At 38.2% G+C, this 15,626-nt stretch overlaps 1 protein-coding gene across 1 annotated transcript in view; it reads left to right on the top strand.

Moving 5' to 3' along the window:
• Positions 1–15,626, top strand: part of LOC308132882 (ephrin type-A receptor 6-like) — a gene marked incomplete at both ends in the record, with an annotated part of 58,653 nt that overhangs the window by 17,651 nt on the left and 25,376 nt on the right. The window contains 4 exon segments of the mRNA XM_080500068.1: positions 6,495–6,623; positions 7,563–7,712; positions 7,811–7,972; positions 8,096–8,324. Coding sequence (XP_080356194.1) covers positions 6,495–6,623; positions 7,563–7,712; positions 7,811–7,972; positions 8,096–8,324 — 670 coding nt within the window.

The following is a 15,626-nucleotide window of genomic DNA, read 5'->3' on the forward strand; positions in this document are numbered from 1 at the left end:
TCTACCACTGCCTAAAACCATGGTTTTGAGGTTAATCTACCCTAAGTGGATTTGATTATTTGTCCAAGTTGGCTCTGGTACACAACAAACGTAAATTGGATAAAGCTGTTTAAAGTAATTATCTGTGGCTGCAACTTGTCAACAGATGCAATCGATTGTTTCTGGATCACCCTTTGAAAATTCTATCTGGATATCTGACATTCAACCAAAATATATTACTTTGACGTGAATGTGAGTTCAGAGTTAATTTGGTGGATTTCTGACTGGACAGCTCTGCTTTACTCAGATTTGAAAAACATTCATTTGACATGTTGTGTTTGGTCGACTGGTGAAGTAGCAGTATGTGATTGTTATAAAAATTCAACAGAAGATGGATATATGGACCAGATCAGGTGTCCGCCCCTCCGTTATACTCCAGCAAATAGCACCCTGCCAAGCATAGTGACATTGCAACTTGTCACTAGTGAGAAACTGTTAAAAGTTGCAATCACCGCTTCGTCTATAGAGTTAAAGCAGGATGCAGACCATTTCCTAATCCGAGAGGTATGGAGTCCTCTCTGAAGCCTGGCCCAAACACGGAGTTAACATATTGGGACTGAAGGTTTTATTGTGACATAAGCTTCAGCAATGTAATCAGGTATAAGAAATGTGACAACTGTGCTGTACAACATGTTGCATAGTCATTTTTGACAAAAACGAGAAGCTGTGACTTATGTGTTCCAAAGCAACTTATGCTTGCCAAATATATTCCAAAACAGCTTCTGGTTGCAAGATATAATCTCTGAATGTCAGCAAAATGTGCAAAACAGGAAATCTGACTCACCACAGAGATGACCAGAAGTGAGTCATCAATGGTATAACCACCTATGACCATTATAAGCTACCTAACAAGAAGTCTCCGCGAAACTGTAACTCACAGCTAGTTTCGGGTAGCTAAAGACAGCATGCAGGGAAATGTGTGTTGTGTAACAAGTAGTAGCAGATGCACAGACCTGCACGAGGTCCAATCAACGTCAAGAGTCCAATCGGAAGAATGGAGTCAGGCGAATGGGACGACCTGTGCATGGGTGCGGCTGGGCTGTCCCTCCACGATGATCCAGGATAAAAGACCGGAGCTCTAGTTAGTCAGGGTCCTTCTCCCCGTGAGTGAGGACGCACCTTTGTCTGATTGCTAGATGGAACGACCCAGAGCTTCGCACCAGCACATTCAATCCAATCTGTAAGACTGTTTGTAATAAAATTCCTTAACTGAGAGAAGTAGTTCATCGATTATTATTTCCTCAACAACCTATCAACGAATGCGCAGGAATCCAGAGGACAAAGTAGAGTGTCGGATTTATATGCACATGATGTAGCTGCGTGTTGAGAAATACGGAGGATAAAAAGTGTAAATTCTTTAGGTGTTACTGTGGTTCATCTGTTCTTTAAATCTCTGAAAGCGTCTTTATTTGAAATGTGCAAATTCAATATACTTCATATTGGTTGGATTTACACAAATGTAGGGAACTTAATTATAAAAAAAAGTAGATTCACACAGCAACTTTTAGTATTACATGTTTAAAACACAATGCCATGCTGTAAATGTTTGACCTAATCAACTGTGTAAATTCCTCAAAAGACAAATGTACTGCCACAAACTAAGACTTTTATTACAAGTGGCATAACTCACCAACTCTCGAATACACTAATGTGACTTCTGCAAGGAATTAATCCAAACTAATGATCAACTCTTGAGCATGGGCTGGGACTCGTGAAGTAAATAGTCATCTGAAAACAGGAATGATTAAGTGTTTTTTTTTTGTTTGTTTGTTTGTTTGTTTCTCCACCCTCTCCTTACAATAACAATCTGTATGCAGACACCGCAGTCATTAATTGCTGTGTTGCAGACTTAGTTAAAATCCATTTGGGCTTGGAGGAGGTGCACCTGAACAAGCAGAAGTCAATAGGATGCTTTCATAGGGAAGGATGGTGCAAGTGTCATTGTAATGACATGAAGTATTTGAATTGCTTTTTAGATTAAATGAGGGCATTTTTAACAAAGTCTCGTGCCCTGGTGCCAAACTAAGTGTCTATATTTTATCACAGAACCAGTCGGAAAACATTTTCATGACAGTTTCAGAACACATGGTCTTGCGTTCTCATAGGGCCATTTTAGAGTGACTTCAGTGCATTAATTAGTCCTATAGCTTGTACTGGGAACCTGCTTTCTGTCTGCTGCAGTCTGCTAAGCTGGGGACTAATAGGCAGTGCGATTTGGTGCATATCTGATTGCCTCAGAGAGTGCAGGCTGCAGCTCATCTTTCAAACCTGGGGTTTGCGTTTGTTTTCTCTGCTGTGAACCATGCCACCTCCCAAGGGTGCTTTTTGGAAAACTGAGACACACAAAGTGACAAATCACCATTTTGTCATGTTTGCATGCTTAATGGTACTCCAATTACTTAATGCCGATCGTATGCAAACCAAAGATACTCAATTTCAAGCCTTGTAACAAGGGAACTGATAAGACAATATATAGTGTGTGTTGGAGAAACTCCTCTTATATAAAGTGGATCTTGTCTTTTACACCAGACTGAAAGGCATGTCATAAAGCACTACAGAAGCTGGAAAGTTATATGCAACAATAGTGTGAGTGTCTGGATATGATGGAATTCAGCAGCAGGGCTGTGTGGATTGAAATGCCTGTCAGTCATCTACTTTGGTCCAGTTTGAAAGGTGTCAACAACTATCCGATGAATTCCAATATGACTGTCTTAATGTTTAAGCTTTCCCAAGGACAAAACTCAATGACATAGGTACTCCTTGGGCCTTTGCAGCATGAGCAGCTCAGATAATATGTACAGAAAAGCTTAAATACCCAAACCTCCAAGTCAAATATTTTTCAAAACAAATCCACTTTAGCTATAATTTTTGTGTTGTTCAATAGCCACATTCAAGTGAAGCCAGTATGTGACCTCCACAATGCAAGTTTTTAAAAAGAAATCACAATATAAAGAATAGACAAGTTAATTAATATATATGTATTTTTTGCAAAAATTAATTAAAGTTAATATGTATACATTTAAGGTAAAATCAGTTTGTTTTTTGTTGTCAGAATAAAGAATAAAGACTGCAACTATCTTTGCCCTTCAAATTCTAATGCATTTGGCAGCTGCTGCGCATACAGAAATAGAGGGGGCGAAAACAATTGTATTTTTTGTACGAGCACTTTTTGAGAAACACTGTGCATGTATCCTTCTCATGGTCCACATCTACAAACTCTCAACAGCTCTCGTTTATGATAAAATCAAATTGTCATTGAAACTTGTACGGTCTATTCTGATCTTGTACAAGTTTTTTTGCATGGAATATTTCAATAGAAGGTAATATGCTGTAACTAATTCTTTAATTCATAGGTCATAGATGTGATGGTATTGAGCTGCACTGCAGGTGTCTCTATAGTTATGACCCTCACATGTATTTTAACCATATTATAGGTTATAATAGGTTAATATTCCATATAACTTATAGGAGAAGCATAAATAAGCCACTGGACTATCCTTTTCTTGATCACTTAAAGTGAACAGCATTTTGCAGTTTTTTTGTATCATTGTATCAACATATGTATCATCATCATTATTCATTCATTCACAGTTAAATGATCTTAATAGCTTAAACAAAACTGAGCATGTTTACATTTGTGAAGACTGAATTTATGGCAGCTTTGGTTGAAATTACATTGTTGCAGCGTATTACAGGAAGTGGCTGTGTTTGTTTTCCTCAGAGTCCACTTTATATTTAAAAACACTCCCTGGCTCGACAATATTTGGAAGCCTGAGATACAAACAAATGGGGGTTGGATGGGATTGATTAATCATTTGGCCCATGGTTGTCACATAGAACTTATTTAGATCGTTTAATTAATATAAGATTAATTGCTTTTGTGCACTCCAGTCAAGGTTGAAGTGTTATTAAATAAGTTTTATTTCAGAACACTCTACTGAACTGGTTTCAATTTCCTCAGTGTCTCCGGCATTGAGGTTTACGTTTTCAAATCTATGCTGGTCACGATCAGCTGGCTAATTTTCCCCTCATGAACACTTCAGTTTGCGGATATCACCGCTATGGATTTACATAATGTTGGCGCCAACATGGTGGAGAGTGAAATCAATAACCAGTGTGCAGTCTGTTTCTGTGTAGTTTCTCGTGCTTTCTTATAACCTTCGTGCTCCAGGCTCTGACCTGGAAATGATCCTTGTGCAATCATGGAGGAAGCGTCAGCTGAAGTCGCTTTCAGACTGGGCGAGAAGAGACTCCGGGAGAAGGATTACTGACTGTGACCTGCCATCACGGCCCATCAAGCCACTCCGTCCAAATTCACAAAGACAGCATAGACTAAAAACATTGTTTGTTTTGTCTTCAATTCTGGGAAATATGTGTTGCATTTTTGCACATGTTGGCAAAACAACATAAGGATATCTTTTTTCTCAATATCATAACAGACCCCTGTGCACAATCCTCCACATATCTGCTGTCTGTCCCGAGCCCCTGAATCAAACCCTCTATAAGCTTGATGACAGCAGCCTCAGCTGAAAATCTAAATAAACCCTTTCACTATATGGCAAATCTGTAAAAGTGCCTTGACATGACTATGTTGTTATTGGCACCATATAAATAAAAATAAATGCAATTGAAAAGGTTCAGTTTGTTTGATCACCTGGTTGCATTCAGGTCATTTAAATTACAATGTTTTTTTGGATGGGAGTCAATTTTCATACAAGGACAACTTCCAAACCTCAGATGTTACAAGCACCAAATTAAATTGAGAGTTTATGGCCGTAAAAAGTTTTGTAAAAAAAAAAAATGTTTCCATGATAGCCTCATCTGTAAATGTCTGCAGTTTTTCACCATGACTGTGTGTTTCTGCTAGTATTTTAATTCTAGGTCTCTGTTCACTCATATTATCTTTATTTGTGTTGTTATTTAAATGTTGTAGATGATTCATATTGTCTAGGTTTGACTTTGTTTGAATAATTGTTTATTTTGATGATTACGTTTTGTTCTATTGGGTGAAATTCTCTCAACAAGCCTTTTGGTGTTTTTATAACTCCTGTGTACATATATCCGATTACATGTGCAAATAGATTTTTAACTTGAATTGACATGTCCTGAGAAACTAATGTTATAAATGTTTGACACACCCACTGGTGGCCATTTGGTGCAAAGTTTTATTTCTCTATTTTCAGGCATTGAATGTTATACCTTGAATAGTCTTAAACTGTGTAGTAGTTATGATTCATTGCGATTGGTTAGCATTCAGATCTTTCTCAAGTGGTGATGTTAAAAACCCCACAAATATGTTTTGTTTTTTATCCATACCTTCTATATTTTCCCATATTTCTGGTCAGTTCATGTGATGAAGATATCACATGTGGCAGAATAATTAATATGGCATAGCTATAAAAGATAGAAACCAGGCAGTACAGTGCAGCTTGTTCTTGTTTTCAGGCTGTAATATATTGTTAATGACAGTACACTGTGTAGTCAGTGAGAAATTTGAATCCTTTAAGTTTACTCACTTTGAGGCTGCAGATCTCATCAGGGATTAATGTGCATTCATTTTTAAGTTGTGGAACCTTTAAAGTTCTGTATCTTCCCCCTCATTTTCTCCAGTTCTCTAACCTTTTCTGTTCTTCGGGCAGATCTTTGTAAATCGGTAGATCAAAATGTGTTATTTTTTAATGAGAATCACATGCAGATTAATTTTGTATAGTCAATGCATGATAATTCACATGTTGGGGCTTTTTGTTGGGTTATTTTTTTTTAAGTTGTAGAATAGAATTTTTTTTATAATTTTGTCTTTAACCAAATAATATAAATAATTTCTAAACACAAGGAAGAACAGATAAATCATTAGTAATAGCCGGAGCAACAAGATTACTGCTTTATAAACAGTATTTTTAATAAAAAATGTGACGTAATGAGTTTGTCTTCACCTTGGCCAATTCAGAAGTGAATCAAATAAGTGCAGCCAGTTGTTCTCATACTATTTAGTTATTACGATGTCTTTATATGTGTAATTGGCACAGTGTCAGCGGCACATGTAATGCCACAGGAGTAGCGAGAGAAAAGTCCTGTCAATGAATGTTAGGGATTTTGTAGCTCTGATCATAACACTGTTAAAGCAGAGCAGACAAATGAGGGAGTCTGGCTGATGCAACAGCTTGAAAACATTTGGTAAAAACTAACTTGACATCTCTGAAACACCATGTTTCTATAGAAATTACGTTTCATTAACAAGCAAAGAAAGGTGCACAGATAGAACATTTTGAAATGGATGCATTTATCATGTTCTCCAAATAGAATCTCAACAATGCAGAATAAGCTACAATGGTGTATTCTATACACATATTTAAATGTACCATTAAGTCACTGCCACTTACATTAAGTCTGTCTTTTTGTTGCACAAGCCACAGACTTACTGAACACTGCTTTCTATATGTGTCTGTACTTTACAGTGGGATGCCATCACAGAGATGGATGAGCAAAACAGACCGATTCACACCTTCCAGGTTTGCCACGTAATGGAGCCAAACCAGAACAACTGGCTGCGGTCCGGATGGATCCAACGACAAGCTGCTCAGAGGGTCTGCACCACATTACAACTCTTCTTCAGATGCTTGTTTAATCTTTTTTTTTTTTTTTTCTCAAACACAGAACTCATAAAGTGGCCTTGAAGTGGGGTTTGTTGTTTTGACATTGTCTCAAGGTTGAGCGTCAGAGTCCCCTGGGGGATTTCAATCATCTACGTAAACCATCAGCAGGGAAAATGGCAGTCAGATGTACCTTAAAGTAGCAAAAATAACAAGTTCACTCTCAAGGGGCTGAGTTCCATTAGAGTGGCTCGTAAGATGTAGGATTACTTCTTTGCACCTTGAAAGCAGTGCTTCCTATTATATGCGAAACACAGCTGTAGCCTAAAATACTGAAAACCCTCAGGGTCTGGACCATCAGGTTTTGAAATCTCCCTTCTTTGTGGTTTTAAAAAGAACACATCTACATTTTATCAATGTTATATTGTTTTTTTCTGTTATTTATTTTCAAATAAATTTTATATATTTTCAATGGCGGAAATAGTACTGGAGGTTTGTGTAAAACTGCTGTTTATTACTTACTCAATAAGAAGTACAAAGAGGTTTGTACTTTGTACTCTTCTCAGAAAATAAGATGACTATCAGATTTTTATCACTGGATTTTTTTTTTTGTGGCATTTAGTAGGCATTCAATTCAGTTAGTGGGTTTATTTTTTTAATATTACCTGTATATAAACATGGAATATTCTCTGTTCAAAGAATACATGAACTCGAGACAAAAATGCACATCTGAAATCTGAATGTAAATTTACATTGTGAGCAAACTGAGTAGAAGCTTGTTTGAAAACTCACAGAATAGATTACATGGTATAAATGGTACTTTAGTTCATTTAAAAACTAAATACTTCAAAAACGTACATTAAAAGAGCCTGGAAAATGTCGTGATTACTGATATATTTTCTTATTTGTTTGTCTTTATTTATTTAATCCAAGGTATATGTGGAGCTGCGTTTCACACTGAGAGACTGCAACTCCATCCCCTGGGTGTCGGGAACCTGTAAGGAAACCTTCAATCTGTTTTACCTGCAGACAGAAGAACCGCTCCCCACGGCCACGAGGTTTCGTCCAAGTGACTACGCCAAGGTTGGTTATCGACTCCGTCTTGCTAAAAGGACTTTTCGGATGCAACACTGGTATCATTCAATAAAAGTAATTAAGTTGTTGTTGTTGTTGCCTTCCAGGTGGACACCATTGCAGCAGATGAGAGCTTCACACAAACAGATCTGGGAGATCGCGTTCTTCGCCTCAATACCGAGGTGAGGGAGGTGGGCCCAGTGACGCAGAAGGGCTTCTACTTGGCTTTTCAAGATGTGGGGGCGTGCATCGCTCTTGTGTCTGTCAAGGTCAGTGAGCAAGGTGGCGTGACTTAAGTTTGCATAAACTGCAGCTATGAACCTTTATTCTGGGGAATACTTCAACAATCTGTATTTTTTTTTTGTTTGTTTTGGTGTTTGTTTCCCCTGAAGGTCTTCTACAAACGTTGCCCATCGACTTTAAGGAACTTGGCAGAATTTCCTGACACGGTGCCTCATATGGACTCGTCGTCTCTGGTTGAAGTCAGGGGTGCATGTGTGGATAACGCAGAGGAGAAGGACACACCAAAACTGTACTGTGGCGCTGATGGAGACTGGCTGGTACCGCTGGGCCGCTGTGTCTGTAGCATTGGCCACGAGGAGATAGATGGCTTCTGCCGAGGTGAGACGCTCCTCTCACTGTGTGTTTGTGCGTGTTTGTATACGTGTGTTTGTACTAATTTTAGAACAGTGTACTTCACCTTCAGTGTGGTAAAGCTGCAGGTGAAGAGAGAAGGGCAAGTAAATAGGAGAGGAGATGAGAGGAGAGGAGAGGAGAGGAGAGGACAGGGGAGGGGAGGGGAGGGGAGGAGAGAAGAGAAGAGAAGAGGGGTTGCATCACACCAACAGATCTCTTGGGCCTCTCCAGTCATCTGCAGGACTTTGACTTTACAGTGCTGATATTCCCTCCTCTCACTCTAAGATCTTGCATCCTCGTCTGATCCTTTCCATCCACATTTCTATTCATCTCCCGTCAGCTCCGCCTCCCCTCGTCATCTTCTCTGCACTCTTGTCCACTTTGTTTACCCTCCATTTGCTCCCCCTTCATTCCTCTGCTTTCATTCCTGCCTTTTATTTCAGTCACTACTGTTTTTGTCATCCTTTCCCTCAAAGTGGCTGAAAACAATTCAAATCGGAAGAGATTGCGTGTATCACTCAGACTTTTCTGGCATTTCAAAAATCATTACATTGGCGCTCATGAGGACCTCTCTGGACTCTGTCAATTATGTGGTGTAAATGGGAAAGCAATTTCTTGTAACAATCAAGCTGTTTTTGGACTCTGGGTGTTTATGTCCAACGTTCCCTTGACAAATATCATTCTGTGTGGATAACTGCAAACATCCGGCCAATTAACATTTACATAAAACCACTCCAAATCTAAAAGCCTCTATAAATACCAAAATGCTTTTGCAAATGGATTTTCAGGATGCCCTCTCTCTAATTAGTCATATCAGCATTACCTAAATGTGGCCCATTGTCAGCTGAACAGATTAGAAAAAAGTTGAAGAAACTGTTGGTTTGTTCCAGATAGTCTTTGGCCTGGTTTCTCAATTAGACTGTGCAGACAGGCTTGGAGCTAGCTGGCTAATTGCCTTCATTTGTTAGTTTCACAGCTAATTTAGCTTGCACCTAGTTTTTTTTTGTTTTTTTTTTATCCCTAAAACTCCCCGACCTTCCTGTTCATTTACAACACTCACACTTTTGCTTGCAATTAAGGCACGAGCTGAATTGAGCAACACCGGCAGTATGCTTACAATAGAATAATAGTACGTGTTACTTGCCACATTTTGCAGATTTACAGAAGTCTTTGCTGGTTGATAGGAAATTCATGCAGTACCCCTGTGGTGATGTAGTTACTCAGGGCTTTACAGAGAGAATTCCAGCAGTCATTAGTACAACTGATATGTAGGACAGGCTGTAATATCGCCTTTATTTGCTCCTCGGGTGTAATTTTTCTTTTTTATCATTGTCTCTTTTATCTGCTTTTTATTTATCTTTTCTCTCGCTCTCACTTTCAATCATTTCAAGTTAAAGAACACAGAAGCCTGTCAGGAGAGATTATGGATGAGACGGCAGCTCAGGAGCAGCCCTCTCAATGGTGTCCCTCGTATAGGTCCTATCCATACCCTCCCTTTTCATCCGCCTTGGCTGGCTCTAGTTGCTTTGTTCAATTGTACTGCAGTTGCAACAGTGTCAAGGGGATCTTGGCAGCCACTGCGATGAATGGGTCACTAACTCTTGCAGCAATAACCCACTTGGCACTTGGAAAATGATAAGTGCTAGCCTTTTTACAGCCATAGATGCTGTACGCTGCTAACAAACTGCCAGCCCTCCGTGAGTACATACCTCTTGCTGACAGTAACACTGTAATGTAATTTTAGATTGGGATGATTGAATATATTTTCCCGAAAACCTATATGGGCATTACTAATAGATCAAATAGGTCATCTCATCTTGAAAATTAAACAGCTAACAAATCAAAATTCCTCATTACATCGTTGCCAAATTTACCATGAACTAAAACCCCAAGGTTGTTTTGCAACCTTATGAATAGATAACCACATATATATGATAATGACACCTAGACTGGTATACACATTATGTATGAGACATGTCTAGTTCTGATCAGCAAACTATATTTGAATATGTGGCTGCTGCTGATGTGCCTTCAGCTTCCGTTTTATAGGCAACGATTGAATATTTGCTGTTTGAGCCATCATGAAATCAACAAGGGCAGAACAAACTATTTAATTATGGTTGTAAGGTTACCACAACAAATGATCATAAATAATAATTATAATAGCACCAAAACTACAATTTTTTCAAAAGGATTAAAGCCACTATAATCACATTAAGTGTATTTAAATTGCAGATGAAAGTCAGAATGCAAAGTTCTTGGTGTACAGTTTCCTAGGGCTACGAGAGCCCATCTGTCTGATGCATGCATGCATGAATGCAAAAAAAAAAAAAAGCAACTCCCCCCAACATTGAAACAATAAAAAATGTGTATGGAAGAATAATTTCCTTTAATTATTTATTTTTTTAAATGTTTTTTTCTTGTTTATGGTCTCATAGACAAAAATAAAATAATAAAGTGCAATAACTTTCCCTGAACCCAAACTATTGGCATCAAATAGCTAATTCTCTCCAATCAGCAGTTCAAGTACAGTTCAACATTTGCAGGATTTGAACCGGAGGATGTTTATGCCTGAAATACGTGAAATTACTGCTTCTCTGCCAAAATTGCAGCTGATTAATTTTCTTCTCATCAGTTAGTTTTGACTCATTTTTGCAGCGCCAATACAAGACATGTTTCCAGGTTGTCTCTCCCATGGACATATGAAACTTAAACCAATCTTATTGTGAGATTGTTAGTCTGGAGGAAAACAAGTCCAATCAGACAATCACAATTTCCTCTTCAAAATACTATAGTAGAAGAGAAGACAAGTGGTACTGCTAAGCTGTGTAGTTGTTTTTTCTTCCTGTGCACTGATTGGAACAACATCTTTGGACTCATTACTGTTAAAAGAGATGGTCAATAGAAACAATGCATTATGGCATTACGATTAATGATTTATGACTTCAAGGATTCATGGCCAATTATTTTTTTTCTCATCAATAATTTCCATAGGTCTGCCAGGGCTTGTGCTGTAATGAAGATGTGCACTTTGCAAGTAGTTGCAGGAAGTTTAGGTATGAACTTGCGATGACTTCTGCTTTCTCCTCGTTTTCATTTTGGAACACTGCTTCAAAGGGTACTGTGATCAAAGCTGTCTGAGAGGCAGCATGGGGAAAGAGCAAAAGAGGCAGAGAGAGAGAAAGCGAGGGAGGGAGGGAGTGCAAGAGAGAGAGAGTGGGAGAGAGAGAATAGGGAAAGCCCTAGCGCTCCCAAATATAAGCAGAGCTCTGCACTAACACGTCCATCTTTCCCTCCCAGCTGCCTAAACAAAGGCATCAGCGCTTATCAAACCCTGCTTTCCACCCCAATAGCATTCTGCCAGACTGTTCTGACATCTCAATCGAGCGCTTTATTATTCTATTCCTTTCATTCAGTGTCAGCCACAAGAGGATTACTCAAAGATAGGCTTGGTTATATCATGACCTAGATAAGGCAACATCATAGTGCTAATGCTATTTGTTCCACATCCTTTCGTCACAGCATCATATTCAAAAGGGGGCGATGAATTGCAGGGGAGGCTAATAGAGATGTCTTTTCAAATATCATTTGAATCAGAGCAGAAGAGCAAAAACCCACCAGCAGGATGAGTGATTACACCCTCACATTGCTGAAAACTTCAAATATTTTTTGTCAGTTTTTTTTGCTGCAGTCACAACCTGTACTTTTCTTTAATGATATTGAAACTAAAACACTATAACTCCCTCTGCACTGTTCACTAAATCTGACAGTAACTAATATTGTAGAGTGACACAATGAAGCCCATCAGATATTTCACTTTTCCTGTCTAATGCTATAAACCTATACGTACCACAGACTTTCAGAAATGGAATATATGCATTTTACTCATGAATTCCAGGCAGAAGAACAAACCCGTGACCTCGAATCCACGTAAGATGGAATAGTAAATGAAGAAATCAATACATCTCCTGGTTGTATCCGAGTCACCAAGCACCTCTTCTGTCCATTAAGGGCTGTGTTTACTCTGGCCTCTAACACAGCACTGCTAGACTAGAGCATCACTCATTCTCTGTGAACTTCCCATCTGCATATCAAAGCTGGGAGACCAGAGTAAACATAGTCTCTGGCTCCATCTGTTTCTGACGACGTAAAGCCAAGCGAAAGCTTCCAACTCCACTCACCCAAACAACTTGAAATCTCAAAGCTGGCGCATCATCACGTTCCTGCAGACGGGCAAGCGATGCATCTTGGGAGATCAATTCTCATGAGATTACCTTCTAAAATGACTAAATTGATGCTTTTCACCACAGGACAAAGATTATTTATTATGTGTTTCCAACCAACTTCCACTGGTCATCTCGCGAGCACTGGGGTTGATTTTTCCAGTCCTGGCCAGACTTCCACATCAGCTTGTGCAGCGTGTCGATTAATTAATTCTCATCTCCAGGCATCACTTGTTTCATACTCAAGCATGCTTATTGGCACAAATGGAAGTACTATAAAATGCAGTCCACTTGCACTTATAATGAAATAACCTGCGAGACCAAACAAATAAACATCTTCATGCTCTTCTGCCTGATGGGACATTGGGACGTGCAGACAGCAAAGGTTTCATAAAAAGTAAATCCATATTTCATTCCAATTATTTCAAATCATCTCGTTTGCATATTTCTTGTTCTTTGTGTTCTCACTGTTTGTCACCAATAAAATATGTGGAGATCATTTTTTAATCAGTTCATCAAGATGATTTTTAGAGTATTTTCCCCCTGATAACTACTGATAAAAGTTCTGAATGTGAACATAAAGATTAAAATCTATTCAGCCTAACTTTGATCCCTGGAGTCATAAAATCACTATGAACTTCTTCCAAACTTTACATTCTCTATCAGATTAATATAATTGACAACATTGTAAAACAGTAGATGCCAAGAGGATTTTGAAGTCAGTCCAAATAAATTGTGTTATCTATAAGTATGTCAAAAACTGTTTCTCGGGCCAGACAGATAGACAGATTTCTGAAAAGCTTCTGGGGTTAATAACATCATTCAACTGGTGGTTAAAACCAATCCTTTCTAAAATCTCAGTCCCCTATTACTTTGAAACGACAGATTGGAAACAGGTTTGATCTTATAAAGTGATTCATCCAGATTGTTTGTCTTACAGTAGTATGGGTTGAACAATAACAGTCTCAAACGTTTTGGGGAACATGTCATCATTTTCGAAAGAATAGAGTGTATTTCATTTGCAAATGAACAGTAGAAAACTGCCACAGCTTTTTATTTATGCTTGCTCATGTGTAATTGTTGGATTTTTCTCAGCAAAAGTGCCTTAAAGCAATGATATTGAATAGAATTGAATTGAATTGAATTGAATTGAATTGAATTGAAAATGTATCCAATCCAATCCAATCCAATCCAAACCAATCCAATTGAAAACTAGAGCACTACCTCTGCTTCTGTGTAGGTGGCACAACTGAGCACAGTGTTTCCTTCATTTATAAGCTCGGTTAACGTCAAACATACCCTTCAGTTCATACTTTTACATTTTTTCAAATGACCCTCTTACCTCCTTACTGAAAGAAACTAAATGCAAACTTAAGCTCAAATTATGACGCACATTGTTGTAGTGCAGAAACACAAGGAGACCTACAGTCTCCTATGTCTTCCTATAGGGTCTGAAGAAAACCAGAACACCTTCCAGCTCCCAGGTTTGGTTCCAATCATCAGCGTTTTTCAGACAGAAAGGACAGAAATTTCACATCAATGATGTGAAATGAAAGAACCAAACTGAATATTGAAGTGAGGAGTACCTAAAAGGAACAAGGAAATGTGATTATAAAAGGTGAAATTGCATGAGGGAGAAAGAAACAAATGGATCTTAAAGAGGGCTCTGCTGTGAAGTCTTCTCTCAACCAGTGGAGGCAAGTAGCAAAGAGTTTGTACTTACTTTGTGGTGACATTTTGCTTTTGAACAGAAATGTCTGTCTTCTCTACTTTTTACATTCTCAAAAGCGTCTTGTTATCTCTTTCAACTTCTATAAGGACTCAGATTTAAAGTGAAATAATCAAATCGGTCGTCCCATTCACTCTGCACAATTTGTCCAAATTGGTGAATTGTTTTGACAGCTTTTACAGCACCAGATGTATAATAATCTTAACTTGATTTTGTTTCACCTTTTTAATGAATTTGTTTTCAATACATTAATCATATACAATCCATATATTTTCCACATGTGTTTTTCTAATTTGCATATAATTTGAGTATTTTCTGAATATTTAAGATAAGAGGCACAACAATTGATGAAATTATCACAAACACTGGAATATGTTTAGTCAGGATGCTACTTCATTGTTTTTTTAGGTGTTTTTTTTTCATGACACCTAATACCGGTTGTCAGGTGATAACAGATGTCATTCATTTGATGAAAACACAAATAGTTCAACAGTTATTGTCATAATAATTGAAAATTGTGTGAAAAACAATAAAGTTATGACATAATAATTATTGATATTGGTTGAAATTGAACTGAAACTGTTTATACTGAGTATACTTCAGAACCTGTACATTTCTTTTATTTTGCTCAGGTAAATTATCTATTTTTCTACTTCAGTAAAGAATATCAGAACCATCTCGGCTACTTCATATCAAATTCCTCACATGAAGTTTGAGACGGTGATGCAACAGTGTTGCGGGCACTGTTTGCTGCATGGATCCCAACTTGCCAAACAAAATGAAGAATATAGATTTCAGTAATCAGATTCATTTTAAGTCAATTTGAGTCCTCCTGATGGGAACAAAACGTACTCTTGGTGTAACATTTTCTGCCCTGTTGTGCAGCTCATCTCTGCTTCCAGCTTTTCAGATCTGTGGATTTGATTGCGCTTCTCTTTTTCTGCTTCTGACTTGTGGAAACTAAGAGGGTCCTCCTTTTGTTCATGACTATGAACAATCAATTGATTAACGAAAAGTGAAATTAACTGACTGAAGAATTTCTTCATGGAGTGGCTCAGCTTTTAAAAATATCTGTATTTTTCATGGACAAGAAGAGCTTTTTCCCTGGGAACGAGCCCGTGTTTTGTTTCTCTCATAAGAAAGATGTGAGAAAGAAAAATGGCTCGACGAAAACCCAAAGAAGTGACTTTAAACAAATTGGATCTCGCATGTCTCTGCGTGGGTGTGTGTGTGCCCGTGTGTGCATTTGTGTGTTTGTGTGCGCAATATGTTTTCCAACTTTTTGATAGAAATAGTGCTATGAGTGTTGTGATTGCTTTTTGGTGGTGATCTTCC

This window comes from Blennius ocellaris (genome assembly GCF_963422515.1).
Source record: "Blennius ocellaris genome assembly, chromosome: 1".
Taxonomy (NCBI): Eukaryota; Metazoa; Chordata; class Actinopteri; order Blenniiformes; family Blenniidae; genus Blennius; species Blennius ocellaris.